Raw genomic sequence first — 19,201 nt, forward strand, 5'->3', positions numbered from 1 at the left:
TTCATTTAACCCAATATGGCCAAAATATTATTTCAAAGTGTATTCAATATAAAAGTCATGGTCAGGCCCTGACAGTGGTGGTTCATGCCTGTAATCTCAGCACTTTGGAATTGGAAGGCTGAGGCAGGAGGACTGCTTGAGCCCAGGAGTTTGAGATAAGCCTGAGCAACTTAATGAGATCCCATCTCTAAAAAACAACCGCCACCACCAAAAAAAAAATTAGCCAGACATGGTGGCATATGCCTGTGGTCTCAGCAATTTGGGAAGCTGAGGTAGGAGAATTGCTTGAACCCAGGAGTTCGAGGCTGCAGTGAGCTGTAATCAATAAATGGGCTGTGATTGTGCCACGCCATTCCAACCTGGGTGACAGAATGAGACCCTGCCTCAAAACCAAGATAAAATAAAAAATACATATAAATCATCAATATGTTTTACCTTGTTATTTCCCTTCTAAAGTCTTCACTATCTGGTATCTGGTATATATTTGACATTTACAGCACATGTGGGTTTGGACTAGTCCCATTCAAGTGCTCAATATCCACATATTGCTGAACTAGATTATTGGACGTTGCAGAAGCTTTAGAGATTTTTTGTAATGTAAATTCTAAATATAATTTAATATATTAAAAATATACCTATATCTAAATATAATCACTATTAAGTGTAACATATCCATCAGATGGCGTACAGCAGTCCCTCCTTACCCAAGGGGGATACATTCCAAGACCCCCAGTGGATGCCGAAAACCTCAGATAGTATGGAACCCTATATATATGATGTTGTTTTGATCTGATAATCAGGTAGTATATACAATGTTGATATGCTGGACAAAGCATATCACATCCGAGGTGGGCAGAGTGGTTAGTGTGAGATTTCATCATGTTACTGAGAGTGGCATGGAGTTGAAAACTTATAAATTGTTTATTTCTGGAATTTTCCCATCTAATATTTTTGGACCGTAGTTGACTGTGGGTAACTGAAATTGAGGAAGGCAAAACTACGAGTAAGGGGGAAGTACTGTATCATGTAGTAAACTATAAATATTAAATAAAGGATCTGTTATGATAAAAATGCTAATGATACATTATAATAAAGTTATATCTGGAAGAAAGTTTTAAGTTTTATGCAAAATATACTTTTTAAAAATAGAGATTTTACAGTTCATTTTTTGGGGAGAATCCCATCAATAATTATTATTGTTTTAATCTTTAAAGGAAAAGAAGATAGAGTAAATCCCACTTATTGAGAATGTTTTAGGTCCTTTGCAAGTACTGTTCCTATGAACCTATTTCAGTTAATTGAGAAATTCTGATAATTACCTGAATATGTCTGGAAATAAATAAAATTATCTCCTATTCCATAGTACATAGGAAGTTTTGGCCATAGCAGTGGTGGGCAACTAGATACACTGCAAATTTGGCCCACAAGCTGCAGCTTGTTTCGGAACAGCCTGCAAGCTAATTAAATTTTGAAATAATTGTTACAAAAAAAAAAAAGAATGTGGAACAGAGACCATATGTGGTATACAAAGCCTTAAATATTGGCCCTTTACAGAAAATGTTGCCAAACCCTGGTCTTTTGTTTATAGAAATCCTCAAGAACATATATTCTGCTGCAGTCACACTCACATCTTTATTGCCACCTTCCCACATCACAGGCTTCCAGCACCAGTCTATTCATTTGATGTATGAAGTGAACATTTATCATCAAAACCCATCAAACCTTTCTTCCACTTTTTTTTTTTTTTTTTGTGGAGACGGAGTCTTGCTCTGTTGCTCTGTCACCCAGGCTGAAGTACAGTGGCATGATCTCGGCTCACTGCGAGCTCCATCTCCCAGGTTCACTCCATTCTCCTGCCTCAGCCTCCTGAGTAGCTGGGACTACAGGTGCCCACCACCATGCCTGGCTAATTTTTTTGTATTTTTAGTAGAGACGGGGTTTCACCGTCTTAGCCAGGATGGTCTCGATCTACTGACTTCATGATCCGCCCGCTTCGGCCTCCCAGAGTGCTGGGATTACAGGTGTGAGCCACCGCGCCCAGCCTTTTTTTTAAGAGACAAGGTCTTGGTATGTTGTCTAGGCTGGTCTTGAACTCCTGGCCTCAAGCAGTCCTCCTGCTTCAGGCTCCCAAAGCTGGAATTACAGGCGTTGAGCCACTACATCCAGATACCTTCTTCCATCTTCAAAATGTTTTCATTTATCTTACAAATAATACATGCGGTTATCATTTCAGGATTTGGTGATGTTCAGAGATGTGGCTGTAGACTTTTCTCAGGAAGAGTGGGAATGCCTGAACTCATATCAGAGGAATTTGTACAGAGATGTGATATTAGAGAACTATAGCAACTTGGTGTCACTGGGTAAGCATAGCATATCTGTGTCAAATAATTTAGAAATTCACAGGACTGAATTTCTGGGCTGTCTTTTTTTTTTTTCTAAGACAGAGTCTCGCTTGGTTACCAGGCTGGAGTGCAGTGGCGCAATCTTGGCTCACTGCAACCTCTATCTCCTGGGTTCCAGCAATTCTCCTGCCTCAGCCTCCCAAGTAGCTGGGACTACAGGCGCGTGCCACCACACCAAGCTAATTTTTGTATTTTAAGTAGAGACAGGGTTTCACCATGTTGGCCAGGATGGTCTTGATCTCTTGACCTCGTGATCTGCCCGCCTGGGCCTCCCAAAGTGCTGGGATTACAGGCATGAGCCGCCGCGTCTAGACTGTCTTTCTAAAAACTAGCTGTCTGCTTTGTGGTTTGACAGTAGCTACCACTATTAAGCACCTTCATCTTTTCCTATTCATTGACCTTTACATTTTTCTTTGACTTTTCTGTTATTACCGGTCTTTAATGACAGCTGGATATAAATTCTTAGACACTCATGGCAAAACCATTGTCAAAGAAATTGGATTTCATACTGCTATGGATAGTCCATGTTATTTGTGACTCATTTACAGTGAAAATAGGAAGACAGAGGTGTCTGGCTCTACATAGCTATTAAAACAGCTTTTATAGTGTATGTGATGCTGGGTTGAATCGAGAGTTTGTTAAAACTCAAGTGGACAGTATTCAGTTTCCTACAACAGACATACTTTAACTACTTTCTGATTAAGTTTAAAATACATGAATTTGAATTTAATATTGTATGCATATCCTGGCAAGAAACTTATTTTTCTATTAACAAATTAATATCAAAAAATAGCAAATGTAGTACCTCATGAACATATATAATGGTTAACATGTACCAGATACTCATCTAAACACTTACATTAAATCAAATCTCACAGCAATGCTATGTATACACATTACTGTTATCTGCTTTTCACATCTGAGAAAACTGAGGTGCAGAGAGATTGAATTATTTGCTCTACTGACATGGGAAAGAGAGGCAGGATTTGAAACCATTGCTTTCAACTATTCTTTTCTCTTGAGACAGAGCCTGTGTAAGTTTAAATTAAGTATAAGACCAGGTCCCTACTTCTCTGTTCTTGTTTTTCCTTGTGATCCTAAAGTAACTGTGCTATGAATGTTTTTCAATCTTGATAGTCATCTTTGTTTTGAAGTCTTAAATAAATTATTTATTATATTCTATTATTTATTTTTAAGCAGGATGTTCCATTTCTAAGCCAGATGTGATCACCCTATTGGAACAAGGGAAAGAGCCCTGGATGGTTGTGAGGGATGAGAAAAGAAGATGGACTCTAGGTAAGTGCTGATCAGGCAGAGGTCAGCCGTTATGGCATGGCCAGACCTCCTGGTTGAGGAGGAGACACACCCCTTAGATGTCAATTGTGAAGAAGAGACCTGAATCTTGGGAAGAAAATTTAGATATTCTCAGCATGAGCCACCAAAGAAATTTCATCCATACTTCCACTTATCACTTGTTTCTTTTCTGTCTTGTTTCCCTCCCTTTTCTTATAGGGGAAAGCTTTCTTCCCTCGTGATTCCATTTTACCTGTATTTTGGATCTAATCCCTTTCTAGCTCATCTTTTGTGTTTTGACTTTTATGTATACATTTTTTCATTGCCCTCTGTTCATGGAGTTTAAATTGTAGTGGGGAGTCAGGCAGTAAACAAGTAAATCAGTAAATGGATTACTAAAATATCCTGAAGTAATTAGGTATTATGAAGAAAAGTGAGTAAGGTAAGGATATGGAGAATCATAATGAGTGAATGGAGTAATTTTAGATGGGGTGGTCAGGGAAGAAGAGCCAATTTGAAGAGGCTCCAGTTGTCCAAAGATGGGACTATTTGAACGTCATTACTATAATGACTACAATGTATTGCAATGCATAAAATACACTTAATTTTATAAATTCTTAATGATGCTAACAGCAAATTATTCATCATTGGAAGTTACTAGGAAACTAACATTTAAAAAGCATAAATTTAAAGGAAAAGAGGCATTTATCCTGCCTTATAACAATTGTACGAATAGGTAGTAGGTGGAGGTATGTTTCTCTTAATGAAAGTATTCAGTGAATAAATGAAGAGGAAATGATAGAATTAGAATATTACCATTTTGCAGCCCAGAAGAACTACTGGATTTAGATATTGAACATCAGTGCTGATAGCATCAAAGAAATAGAGACAATCAGACGTTGTTTCTCCTGATGAAAGAGCACAATATCACCTATGAGGTAACTTTGCCAACAAAGGTCCTAAGTCTTGTCAAGCATCTAAAGCCAATTCCCAACTTATGGGAAGAAGATAGAGGACTATGTTCTACACCTTGGGAACGTAGTGAGCAAAATTCAGAATATGGGAAACTATAGGACCAAAAACAGGTTCTTCAACAAACAAATTACAAGGGAAATCAAAAAATGATAGGAAAATCTATACATTAAAAGAGATGTAAAAGACATGTAACAATTGTATTCTGTGAACTTTGGATGAGTTATTCTTTTTAGGTTGTTTAAAATTTTATCAGCCAGGGCCGGGCGTGGTGGCTCAGAGCGCCTGTAATCCCAGCACTTTGGGAGGCCGAGACGGGTGGATCACGAGGTCAGGAGATCGAGACTATCCTGGCTAACACGGTGAAACCCCATCTCTACTAAAAAAATACGAAAAACTAGCCAGGCGAGGTGGCGGGCACCTGTAGTCCCAGCTACTTGGGAGGCTGAGGCAGGAGAATGGCGTAAACCCGGGAGGGAGAGTGTGCAGTGAGCCGAGATCGTGCCACTGCACTCCAGCCTGGGCAACAGAGTGAGACTCCGTATCAAAAAAAAAAAAAAAAATTTTATCAGCCAGATGGAAGTGTGGGCACTGATGTTTGATGATATTTAATAACTCGTTTTTAAGGTTTGGATAATGGTATTGTGGTTTTGTATAAAAGTGCTTTTTGAGATGCATATTTTGTACACATGAAACAATGTAATATCCAAGATTTGCTTCAAATAATAGGAAGGAAGTAGATTGGGGGGTTCATAGGCCAAGATTGGGCATGGGGTTAATGGTTGGTGCTGGATACATGGAGATTATTATGCTGTTCTGTCTACTTTTTGATATGTTAGAAATGCTCTGTTATAAAGGTTTTTCATTTGTTTGTTTGCTTTAGAGTTATTTATTGAGAGACAAAAAGAAAATGGTGGTGAGGCAATGGTGAAAATAAGGTTAAACTATTCTTTGGGTGAATTTTGTCATAAAGAGAAGCAGACACACAGAGTACAGGGAATATATTTTATGATGTGAAATTATTATGTGAAATATTTAACATGTTTATAGGCTATGAGAATGATTTCGAAGAGAGGAATATTGATGAAGTAGAGAGAGAGGGTAGTTTTGTAGGCAGTGACCTTCAGTAGATGGGAAGGAGTGGAACCGATTGATGAAGGAAAACCACATATATGGTAAGAATTCAGACATAGATTGATTGGAGAATGTGGTGAAGAGGAGAATACATATTTTTCTTTCAGTTGTTTCTGGTTCCTTGGTGAAATGGCAGTAAGATTATCATCTGAACCTGAGGCTTATTCAGTATTTCATTGGAATTCAGTATGGATTATGCAGTATTAGATCAGGATTATGCAGTATTAGATCAGTGTTAATTTTCAGAAGTACAATTTCTTGGTGATAGGGTTTTAACATTTTCAGATCTCTGATGTTAATATAATTAGAACTGTCTTTGCCATAAATATTCTGTGTCCTGTATAATCTTGTATCAGCCAGAAAAAAAGGGATGGGGGAGACATTGTACCTCAGGAAACAGCATACCTCCGGGGATAATTATATGACAAGATAATTTGCTCCCTATTTTATTTTATTATTTTATTTTACTTTATTTAATTTTTTTGAGATGGAAAACCATGTTGCCCAGACTGGTCTCAAACTCCTGGGTTCATGCAGTCTTTTTGCTTTGGCCTGCCAAAGTGCTGGTATTACAGTGAGCCACCACGCCCTGCTCCTATTTTCTTTTTATTTAAAGCTGATGCCCCGCAAATGGAAATACTTCCTTCATTTTGATCTAAGATGGACTAATATTTTTTCACATTAGCAGTGTTTACTAGAATAAACTCTGATTCAGTGGAATCCAAACTAGTATTTGGCTTGTTAATTTTATTAATTAATTAACATTAATATATTAATTAATATAAATTATATATTATATAATAAATAATTTTAATTTAATATTAGCATTAAAATATTTTACATACATGTTTTAGGAGGTAGAACATTAAAATTGTCTCTCATAGTCCAATATTTTGATGTTTGGCCCAGCATTTTGTTTCAGTGTAGGTCTAGCCCATTCTGTCTTGATCAAAGTACATATGAAACATAGGCTATTCTTTCCAGTTTCAACTTCTTTGAAGTAGAGCAGGAATGTAAAGATACTTGTGAAGCAATCTGAGGGCAGAATCCTTGAATTTTTATGTTTTCTGTCTTTTATTATGTTTCTCACCCATGCCTACGTTGATAAAAATGCAATGTGCATGTATAGCCAATACTTCAAAACATCCAACTTAGTTTTCATAGAAATAATTGTGTTTAAACATTAATAATTTTAGTTGCTTGCAGCAGTAAGAACTGGAATAGGCAAATTTGGGAACGAACGTGGCTGACTCTTTGGTGACATACAGCTCAGCTGTGTATATTATAGAATACCCTCCTAATTGAGAATGTTCAAAATGCCAAGATCTTGATCTGGCTTGTCACTTAAGTAGGAAGCCATATATGACAATTTCAAGTTCACTTTATCAACATTGGCAATATTTTTTTTTTAATGAAAACCTTCAAATTTTACAGAACAAATTTTACAACCTGTTCTAATTTGGTTATTAGTGAATACAGACATTTTGTCCTAATTTGTTTATGCTTATATTTACTTTGTGCATTGTCTCCTCGCTTCCTGTATTCCATTACTGTTTCCATTGTTTATTGTTTCTTATGCCAATTTGTATGGGCTTAAATTTCTTGTTTTAAATTTTTCGAGATTGGGGTCTCATTACGTTGGCCAGGCTGGTCTGGACCTCCTGGCCTCAAATAATCCTTCCACCCCAAGTGATCCCCCAACTGCAGCCTCCCCAAGTAGTTGGGGATTACAGGCACGAGCCATGGTGCCCAGTTTGTGTGGACTTTAATGCTGTGAACAGTAACACTTTCTCACTTTCTTATGAATGTTTTAGCCTTTAATTTGATTTTTGACTGGCTTTCCTTTTATAGATTACTGGTTTTATTTTTAATTTGCAGGTAAATCCTTTGAAATGAGCATCTTATTTCTTAACCTTTGTATTACCTTCATAACTACTTATTTACTACCATTAATTATGATGCTTCTATTAATATCACTTATATCTTATTTGTCTTATTGAGGCCATAAATGAACTTTATCCCCAAAATCCTAGACAATTGCCGTAGTTTTGTATTGCTTTTTCTGGGTGGGGAGACAGAGAAAGAGAGAGACAAAGAGAGTGAGAGAAACACAGATTATATAACAGTATTTTCTGTTCCATTCATTTACCTGTCCCTGGTCACATTTTACCCACAGTATTTAAATTATTGTTGCCCTTTAGTATCTTTTTAGTGTATACTTTTTTTTTTTTTTTTTTTGAGACGGAGTCTTGCCCTGTAGCCCGGGCTGGAGTGCAGTGGCCGGATCTCAGCTCACTGCAAGCTCCGCCTCCTGGGTTTATGCCATTCTCCTGCCTCAGCTTCTGGAGTAGCTGAGACTACAGGCGCCCGCCACCTCGCCCGGCTAGTTTTTTGTATTTTTAGTAGAGACGGGGTTTCACCGTGTTAGCCAGGATGATCTCGATCTCCTGACCTCGTGATCCGCCCGTTTTGGCCTCCCAAAGTGCTGGGATTACAGGCTTGAGCCACCGTGCCCGGCCCTAGTGTATACTTTTTTAAAGTAAACTTATTGAAATATAAATACACACAAAAATATACAGATAATTAGTGAATTGGCACAGTGACCACACCCATCTAATTAGTACACAGATTCAGAAATAGAACTTTCTGGGATACCAGAAGCCCTTCCTGACTTCTTTCAGTCATTCCTCCCCACCGAGGCTAACCACTGTCCTGACACCACTATAGATTATTAATTATCATTTTTAAACTTTATAAAAATGGAATTGTACAGTATATATTGTTCTATGTCTAGTTTTGTTTACTCACCATTATGTTTGTGAGATTAGCCCTTGCTAATCTTGCATGTAGTTGTAGATTGTTAATTCTCGTTGCTGTATGGTATTGTGATGTATTAATATGCCATCATTTATTAGCTGTTCTTCCATTGATGAATACTTGGATTCTTTCCACTTTGGGTAGATTGCAAATAATGTTGCTTTAACCCTAACTCTAATCCTAACCCTAAAGCAACATTATTTAAAATACCTTTTCCTTTTTAAAGAGTATTGAATTCCTATTGCAAAGATTTTGAGAACGTGCACATTTGCAAAAAACATCTCTTTGCTCAGAATTTTACTAGCCTTTTACCATAGCATAAACCTGTTGTTACACCTGGAAAATCACTGAAATATTCTCTAGGAAGTACCCAGATGGCATTATGGGGACTTCTGGTAAGATATGGGGAACCTGTAACATAGATGTGCACATTATGTAAACTCAAGTGAAGATAAATATTTAGAGCCTCTCATTACCTTGGTCGTGAATGGGGGCAAAGCTCACCTATGACTATGCAAAGTAGGAGTTGAACTGCAGTGGAGATACCTGCAAGTGTACATGAAGAGGCAAATTGGAAGATGATCAAGTGTAAAGAAATCACTATTTTCCATTTATATACTTACTGAGATAGCTTAGATGTGCTTGTTTCCCATCTCTGTAGGAAGTGATAAAAAGAATGTTTAATCAGTGTAGTAAGGTTTAAGATTGGAGGCAGGATATCATATGCCATAATTGCTGACTAATTATGAGAATTTAATTCATAGTTAACATGTACTGTGGATTTGTTATTCACTGGTGAGTGAAAAATTGTTTCTGCCCTTGGGGAAGTTTAAGATAAGAAAATAAAGATAATAATAAGTGGGGAAATTAATGAATAACAACACAATTGAGAAAAGTGTTAAGAAATAAGTAGCCAGGCATGGTGGCTCGCACCTGTAATCCCAGCACTTTGGGAACCTGAGGCTGGCAGATCACTTGAGGACAGGAGTTTGAGATCAGCTTGGCCAAATTGTGAAACTCAGTTTCCACTAAAAATACAAAAATTAGCCAGGTGTGGTGGCGGGTGCTCGTAATCCCAGTTACTTGGGAGGCTGAGACACAAGAATTGCTTGAACCCTGGGGCAGAGATTGCACTGAACCGAGATCATGCCCCACTGCACTTCAGCTTGGGCAACACAGTGAGACTCTCTCCAAAAAAAAAAAAAAAAAGGAAAGAAGTAGGCTGGGCGCGGTGGCTGACGCTTATAATCCCGGCACTTTGGGAGGCTGAGGCAGGCGGATCACGAGGTCAGGAGTTCAAGACCAGCCTGGCCAAGATGGTGAAATCCCGTCTGTACTAAAATACAGTGGTGGCAGGCGCCTGTAATCCTACCTACTTGGGAGGCTGAGGCAGGAGAATCACTTGAACCTGGGAGGCAGAGGTTGCAGTGAGCCGAGATTGCGCCATTGCACTCTAGCCTGGGCAACAACAGCGAAACTCTGTCTTAGAAAAAGAAAAAAGAGGCCGGGCACGGTGGCTCGTGCCTGTAATCCCAGCACTTTGGGAGGCCGAGGCGAGTGGATCACAAGGTCAGGAGATCGAGACCATCCTGGCTAACACAGTGAAACCCCATCTATACTAAAATACCAAAAATTAGCCGGGCATGGTGGCAGGCACCTGTAGTCCCAGCTACTCGGGAGACTGAGGCAGGAGAATGGCGTGAATCCAGGAGGCGGAGATTGCAGTGAGCCGAGATCGCACCACTGCACTCCAGCCTGGGTGACAGAGTGAGACTCCGTCTCAAAAAAAGAGAAAGAAGAAAAGAAGTGACTGGTATAGAAAACAAAGGATATATATTACATGAAGTTAGCAGGGATCGTTTTTCTGATTTTTAGAATGAAATCTGATGTATGAAAGAAACCCAACCATGCAAACCCAAGTCAGGATTCCTGGGAGATTTAATAGCCAGTGAAAAGCTCCAAGAAGTGGAAAGATTGGGCCAGATGCAGTGGCTCATGCCTGTTATCCCAACACTTTGGGAGACCGAGGCAGGCGGGTCACTTGAGGTCAGGAGTTCGAGACCAGCCTGGCCAGCATGGTGAAACCCCGTCTCTACTGAAAATACAAAAGTTAGCCAAGCGTGGTGGCGCACTCCTGTAATTCCGGCTACTAGGGAGGCTGAGGCAGGAGAACTGCTTGAACCCGGGAGTCAGAGGTTACAGTGAGCCGACATCATGCCGCTGCACTCCAACCTGAGCAACAGAGACTCTGTCTCAAAAATAAAAAAGAAAGATTGCGACACATTCTAGGAGCAGAAAGGAGGCAAGTGTGATAGGGACATGGACAACAAAGGGGTCAGTGGCTTGAGTTGATACCTTGTGGTTAACAGAGTCCATGTTACTCCTGATAAAGTATTTGCTCTTTATTCTAATTGAAAAGAGAAATTTAAAAAATTTAATTGCAGAGTCTCAAACTTTGATCTGCACCCAAATAATCTGGTCTTAACTCATCATTTTCATATTTCCTTTTAGCTTTTTTAAAGTTACCTGTTTTAGAGATTTTGAGCCCATTTACTTCAGTTGGGCTTTCTTTTCTTTTTTGTGGGTGTCATTGATTTCTATCATAAAGTTTTTTGTTTATTTTGTGTAGAACAGGAAAATATGTTTTGGTCTTGTTTTCTTTCAGATTTGGAATCCAGATATGACACTAAAAAGTTATTTCAAGAAAAGGATATTTATGAAATGAACTTATCTCAGTGGAAGGTAATGGAAAGAATTAAAAGCTGTGGACTTGAAGGACAAGAAAGTCCTCATGAAGTGTGTTTCAGGCAAGTGACAAAAACCACTTCTGGAAAAACGCCTACCTACAGAAAACTCACATCTCTTCCTCTATATCAGAAGAGTCATAACAGAGAGAAACCCTACGAATGTGGGGAATGTGGGAAGGCTTTTAGAGTACGACAACAACTTACTTTCCATCAAAGAATTCATACTGGTGAGAAACCCTATGAATGTAAAGAATGTGGAAAAGCCTTTAGACAGTGTGCCCACCTCAGTCGACATCAGAGAATTCATACTTCTGACAAACTCTATGAATGTAAAAAATGTGGAAAGATCTTCACATGTGGCTCAGACCTTCGAGTACATCAGAGAATTCATATTGGTGAGAAACCGTATGAATGTAAAGAATGTGGGAAAGCCTTTAGAGTTAGAGGACAACTTAATCTCCATCAAAGGATTCACACGGGTGAGAAGCCCTATGAATGTAAGGAATGTGGGAAGGCCTTTAGGCAGTATGCACACCTTACTCGACATCAGAGAGTTAACATTGCTGAGAAGTGCTATGAGTGTAAGGAATGTGGTCAGGCCTTTCTGTGTAGTACAGGCCTTCGAATACATCACAAACTTCATACTGGAGAAAAACCCTATGAATGTAAGGAGTGTGGAAAGGCCTTTAGAGTGCGGCAACAACTTACTCTCCATCAGAGAATTCACACTGGTGAGAAGCCTTACGATTGTAAGGAATGTGGGAAGACTTTTAGTCGTGGCTATCATCTGACTCTCCATCAGAGAATACATACTGGTGAGAAGCCCTATGAATGTAAGGAATGTCAGAAGTTCTTTCGCCGTTACTCAGAACTTATTTCACATCAGGGTATTCACATTGGAGAGAAACCTTATGAATGTAAGGAATGTGGGAAGGCATTTAGACTGTTCTCACAGCTTACTCAACATCAGAGTATTCATTTTGGTGAGAAACCCTATAAGTGTAAGGAATGTGAGAAGACTTTTAGACTGCTTTCACAACTTACTCAACATCAAAGTATTCATACTGGTGAAAAGCCCTATGACTGTAAGGAATGTGGAAAGGCCTTTAGACTTCATTCATCACTAATTCAACATCAGAGAATTCATTCTGGTGAGAAACCTTACAAATGTAAGGAATGTAAAAAGGCATTTAGACAACATTCACATCTTACTTACCATCAGCGAATTCATAATGTAACTTAATAGTTATTAGAACTCTTCCGTTGTGAATTTTATGTTGCGCATAGGAAGTACATTCTAGAGGAAAGGTTTTTGAACGTGGGAATCCCTTTTGCTTCATGCTCACAACTAAGGAAGTTTTATTTAAAGGAAAGAATACGTTAATGAACATATGGAAGCCTTTCATCACCTATGAAACCATGTTATAGGAAATTCATCCTAGAAAGGAACTTTATTAAAGTACTGAATGTGGAAAAGCTTTTGATCTTACCTATTATTATCTCCATATTCTTCCATCTGTGTAGTATACACAAGGAGGTTGCCAGGGAACCACCTCATTCTGAAAATGTGCAAATGAAAGGAAAGTCATTTAGTCTACATTTCCTGTGTAAACTGTATTTCAAGGCAACCAGAAGTTAATGAGGTAAAGTTCTTCTTTATTAGAAAATTCCAGGCTAATGAATGCAGAAAGAATAATAGAAAATTGTATTAGAAAAACTATTGTGTAACACATAATGAAATAATGGATTTAGGCATGATTCTCTGTAGAGGTTGAGATTATTCAGTGAAAGGTTGTGAACTTTACAGTGAATAGATGAGACTGACAACATCTGAACCCACTGATCATCTTCACAAAAAGCAAGACAGTAAAAATTATGTGCCTCCTAATGTGATACAGTAAGATAAACACATCTTGCCAAAAATACTGAACCTGAATTTAAGCCTCAAGAACTAACTCCCAGTTTATAGAAAATTCAAGGAATGGAAAAGTAAATTACATGACATGAAAAGGAGCAATTAAATATAAAATAAGGGTAATTCTACAAGAGGAATCACCTGGTTTCCCAACCAATAAAATGGCATTTTAAGAAATAAGGTGGAACCCTTAGATATTGACAGACTTGAGACAACATCAATCAAATGCAATGAAAGAGTGGTTTTTACTTAGATCATGAGTTGAACAAACATGTAAAAGAAGACATAATTGGGAGAATGGGAATATTGACAATATTAGATAATATTAAGAAACTTTGTTATGTGTGATAATAGCATTGTGGTTATGTAAAAGTCTATTTGTTAGAGATAATTTCTGAAGTTTATACACAGGAGATGATATATCTGGAATGTCATTTTGTTCATGCAAAAGAAAAATGAGGATGAATAACAAGTTTGGCAAAATGATGGTAACCTAAGTCTTGGATACATGGTTTTTATTTGTTTTTGCTATTCTCTCTACTTCTGTGTTTTTAAAATTTTCCATGATGTTCTTTTAAAGATCAGATTATCCATGAAATTATAACCAGTTTAAAATGAATTATTAAAAAAAGTTTCTGGCTGGACGTGGTGGCTCATGCCTGTAATCCCAGCACTTTGGGAGGCCAAGGTGGGCAGCTCACGAGGTCAGGAGTTTGAGACCAGCCTGACCATCCTGGCAAAACCTCATCTCCACTAAAAATACAAAAATTAGCCGAGCATGGTGGCATGCACCTGTAATACCAGCTACTCGTGAGACTGAGACGGGAGAATCACTTGAACCCAGGAGGCAGAGGTTGCAGTGAGCCGAGATCGTGCCATTGCACACCAGCCTGGGCAACAAGAGCAAAACTCCATCTCAAAAAAAAAAAAATTTTGTACATATTAAAACTTGTGGATGTTGCCAAAGCTGTACACATTGGGATTGGAATATTAATTACACTATAATAACGATAATGCGAGTTAAAATGTGGGTCCACATTATTTAGTTCACCTCTCTATCTCTGTATTATAGTACCCATGGTATGCACCTTTTTTTTTTTTTTTTTTTGAGACGGAGTCTCTCTCTGTAGCCCAGACTGGCGTGCAGTGCTACAATCACAATCTCGGCTCACTGCAAGCTCTGTCTTCCGGGTTCAAGCCATTCTCCTCCCTCAGCCTTCCGAGTAGCTGGGATTACAGGCGCCTGCCACCATGCCAGGCTGATTTTGTATTTTTAGTAAACATGGGGTTTCACCATGTTGGCCAGGCTGGTCTCAACTCGTGACCTCAGGTGATCCACCTGCCTCAGCCTCCCAAAGTGCTGTGATTACAGGCGTGAGCCACCGCGCCCGGCCGGTACTTCATATGTTTAAAGAATGAGTAAAAGAAAGCAATTACTACTGCTAAATGTGGGAAATAATGGACTAGACCTGTACTGTCTAATATATGGTAGTCACTAGCAACCTGTTGAGCACTTGAAATTGAGTTACTGAGCACTGAAATGTGGCTAGTCCAAATTCAAATGGTGGTAAATGTGAAACACAAGATTCTAAAGACTTAGTTGTTTTTAAAAAGTGAAGTATCTCAGTTTTTCATATTGAGTACATACTGAAATAATATTTTAGATATATTGGTTCAAATAAAATACATTAAAATGAATATTTTTTGTTTTTAAAAAATGTGTTACAGGAAAATTTTATATCTGTAGCTCACATATTTCTATTGTCAGCACTGGTATAAATAATAAAAAGTAGACTTGGTTGTTTTTGTGTGTTTCTTTAAAGGATACCAATATAATCAAGACCTTGGCAGTCTTGATCACAGAATAGAAATATGAAAGATTACACAGCTACAGCTATATGAATCGTAAAAGTGGCAGCTATGGATTTTTAAAGTTATAAGTTGCTATACTATAGATATGTAATGTGTATGTGTATAGTGTGTAGGTATATATATTTATACACACACTATACATGTATTTTAAAATATTGAAAATCCAGAATTATTTTATGGAAAAAATATACTAAAATTTACTTCACATGCTGAAGAAAGCCTGAGTAGACCAACAAACAAAGGAAAAATTAAGACGGTTAGAAGATAATGCTTTCTAAAAGAAGACATTTAGAATCTGACTTTTTTTTTTTTAAATCCTACTCTCCCGAGCCAGAGTAGTCTTAGAGAGACTCCGAGAACCTAATTTTTTACAAGTAAAATATTTGAAGAATTGGTAATTGCTAAATTTTTCCAACATACTATTCTACAAGACTAACCTAAAACTGATTATATGAACTAGATGAGGAGGGCTGGGGAAACCAAAATCTAGACATTTCCCGTATGAAGAGAAATCTAGTAATTCTAATTTCTATGGCAAATTATATCCAATGGTTTAAATATAGAATAGAAAATCATTTATGTGGAATATCTTGGACCAGATCCCTCTGGCTTTAATTATATATTTAGATTCTAGGCATTCTACCTTCAGAACATCGTAATGATAGTGAAAGAGGTATGATTCTGGCCCAGTATCATCCCAATTGATGCTGATTGTCTTTTCTTCTTTAGCTTTCTATGTATTAAGAATGGAATAAATTTTGTGTATGTAAAAGTATAACCCAACACCTTAAAATTACCTTCTCAAAATTAATAAAGACAGAGTTCTTATAAATGATTACATCAGTTGGACTTCAGTGATTTCACTGCGGTCATCCATTGTGAACTGTATTTGCTGCTATAATTGGGAAGCTATGATGTTCAGTGTATTACATCATTATATTCCATTTCTCAAATGGAATATGAAACTTGATAGCATTTGAAACCATTTCCCAGGAAACGCTAGTGCTTGATGGCATTAAAAAAAAATCTTTCTGTGGTTAAATGAGCATATTAAAGTATTGCATATTAAAATTAATAATTGTTTTAGAAAATAAAACTGTAAGCTTCTCCAAATAATGAAGTAATGAGAGTTTAATTGATTTTATTTAACTTAATATATCTGAAGCACCTTTTACCATGTAACTTTCACTCTCAATGCCTGTGAGTATGTTTGGGATACAAACCCATTTTAACAGATAACTTCTGTAACTGAAACAGGTGACGGCAAAGGTGGAAAGTTCAGACCTCATGCCAGGTGGTTAGTTGTGTTGGAAGGTGGATGTGAGGTATGTTTCCCTGGATGTGGCATCATGTTCTAAAGTCACCTTTTTGAATATTGAACTGTTGCTTTTCTGCAGAAATAAAATTTCTGAATCAACACTATACTACAATGAAAATGAACAATCTATGACTACGTACAACAATACAGATAAATCTCAAAAGTATAATGCTGGGCAAAAGAAGCCAGACATAAAAGAGGACATACTATACGATTATATAGAACACAAAAATTGAGAACTTTTTAATGTAGTTAGAAGTCAGGATACTGGTGGGGGTAAGGGGGGTAGGTAGGGGTACATGGCAGGAGAGATAGTGATGGAAAGAGCAATGGGAGGTTTCTGTAGATGCTAGTAATGTTTTGTTGCTTGGTTTGGGTGCTGATTACTCTGATGTATTCAGTTTGTGAAAATTCATTGAGTTGTACATTTGTATACTTTTCTGTACATTTATTATAGTTCAATTAAAAGTTTTTTTAACTTAAAAAGTTTTTTTAACTTAACAAAAATAAAAACTATGAGTTCATATTGATACTTTCAGTTCAAATGTAATACCACATTATTTTTAACTTTAATTTTCTTCTTGCATTTTCTGCTTTTCCCCGAAAGTCTTATTGGATTTTAACAATGAGCTAAGTGCGTGCTGTGATTTATAAGCAGTATAAAATACTTACAACAGAATACGAGCATTACCACCAAAAATAAATGCTGAATGAAGTTGAAGATTTCTTGGCATCACTCTCTGTCCTTCAGATCATTCACTAACAATGTAGAGTGAAAATGCTTACTTCTAACCAACATAATTTGCAGCTAGATTCATTTGTTTCTATTTTCAGTGTTCAAGGACTGCCATTTTTCTGATTTAATTTTACTTTTAAAGACTATAACATTTTCATGATTTTAAAGTTAAAAACATATAACAAAATGCGTTCAGAGAAATTTTGCATCAGTTTGTGTCCCATACAATCTGTTCCATCAATTCCCTCTTAAAAAACCATTTTATTATTCTTTGGTCTAACTTTCCAGTGGTTCTTCTTGAGAAGGATTTAAGTGCTCTGATGATTGCTGTGTAACAAGCCACCCAAAACTTCGTGCCATACGACAACCATGTGATTATGCTCATAGGTTTTGTGGATCAAAAATCCAGACAGAACACAGCAGAGATGGTTTTTCTCTGCTTCGTGATGTCTGGAGTCTCAGCTGGGGTTATTTGAATGACTAGTCCAGGTAGGGCTGGAATATCCACTTCCAGGCTGCTTCTCTCTCATGCTTGAAATTTGGACTTGGAGGACTTGAATACCAATCTAAGCTAGAACTGTCAGCAGGAGCACCTACATGGTCACGGATTTTTCACAGAATGTTTGTTTATTTCAAGATGAACATCCCAAGAGGGAACATTCTAAGAGAACCAGGTGGAAGCTGGCCTTTTCTGACCTAGCTTTGGAAGTATTACAACATCACTTCTGCATTTTAATGGTTACTAGTGAGATTTAAATCCAGCCCAAATTCAAAGGAAGGGGAATTTGAGTTCACCTCTTGAAGGGAAAGTGCTAAGAACATACTGTGGAAGACCATGTGGGATGGGAAATATTGTTGCATCTATCTTTGAAAAATACAGTCTGCCACATTTTGCCTCCTGGCCACCATTCACATCCTGCCCTATGAAAATACACTCATGCACTTCCTTCAGGCTTCCAAAGTCACATTACAGCATCAACTTGAAGTTTAGGACCTTATATAAATCAAATCGAACTAGATAAAGAAAATGTGTGTGTGTGTGCATATATATATACACACACATATATATACACATGGAATACTACACAGCTATAAAAAAACAACATCCTCCTTTGCAGCAACATGGATGGAGCTGGAGGCCATTATTCTAAGCAAGTTAAAACAGGAACAGAAAATTAAAACCAGCATGTTCTTACTTGTAAGTGGAAGCTAAACACTGAGTACACATGGACACAAGGCAGGGAATAATAGATATCAGGGACTACTTGAGGGTAGAGGATGGGAGGGTGAGAGTCAAAAAACTACCTCTTGGGTACTACACTTATTACCTGGGTGATGAAATAATCTGCACCAAACCCCTGCAACACACAATTTACCCATGTAACACACCTGCACATGTACCCCCTGCACCTAAAATTAAATTTGGAAAGAAAAAAATCAAGTGCAGGTGTGGATAAGCCTCCTTCAATACAGTTCCTGGGATACACTCCTTGAGTATGAGCCCTCTCAGTCCACAATATTGAGAACTAACTTCAATCTACAGTTCCCTGACACACCCACATCAAGCGGTGGAACAGGTATAGAAAAGCATTCAGATTCAAAAAGTTGGTGGGTAAAACTGTTGAAGGAAATTGTTAATCCATAGCAATTCTGAATTCTGGCTGGGCACAGATAACCAGCTCCTTGATTAGAGTTCCCTGGAAATGATTTTCTATGGCTCTTGCCCTACCATCTGATCTTTTGGTTCCGCTTTCTGAGTCATGCTGAGTTTTTCTTTTTTTCTTCATAAAAAGTAGCCCATGTTTGTGACTGAGTACTATTCTCATACTTTTTTCTTGCAGATATTTGCGAATCCAAAGATCCTTCTTCACTTTGTGCTGTTTCTGCCCCTGTAAGCTCAAGCTTGTAGTGCATCAAGTACTACAATTCTCTTGAAAATTCTGTGTATTCTGTGAATTTTATTAGGGTTCATTAAATGAAACAAAAGACACACCA

General features: G+C 37.7%; 1 protein-coding gene across 6 annotated transcripts in view; it reads left to right on the top strand.

Moving 5' to 3' along the window:
- ZFP30 (ZFP30 zinc finger protein) overlaps positions 1-19,201 on the top strand; it is a 29,107-nt gene extending 9,906 nt beyond the window's left edge. For 3 of the 6 annotated variants that reach the window (XM_003915448.5, XM_017952908.2, XM_017952906.3), the window contains 3 exons: positions 2,234-2,360; positions 3,600-3,698; positions 11,284-15,080. In XM_003915448.5, the coding sequence (XP_003915497.1) occupies positions 2,234-2,360; positions 3,600-3,698; positions 11,284-12,608 (1,551 nt within the window). In that variant the 3' untranslated portion in view covers positions 12,609-15,080. Of the gene's footprint in view, positions 1-2,233; positions 2,361-3,599; positions 3,699-4,521; positions 4,634-11,283; positions 16,478-19,047 lie in introns of those variants that run through there. The other 3 variants (XR_001897944.3, XM_017952909.3, XM_031659507.1) reach the window with 3 other exon arrangements.

This window comes from Papio anubis, chromosome 20 (genome assembly GCF_008728515.1).
Source record: "Papio anubis isolate 15944 chromosome 20, Panubis1.0, whole genome shotgun sequence".
NCBI classification, from domain to species: Eukaryota; Metazoa; Chordata; class Mammalia; order Primates; family Cercopithecidae; genus Papio; species Papio anubis.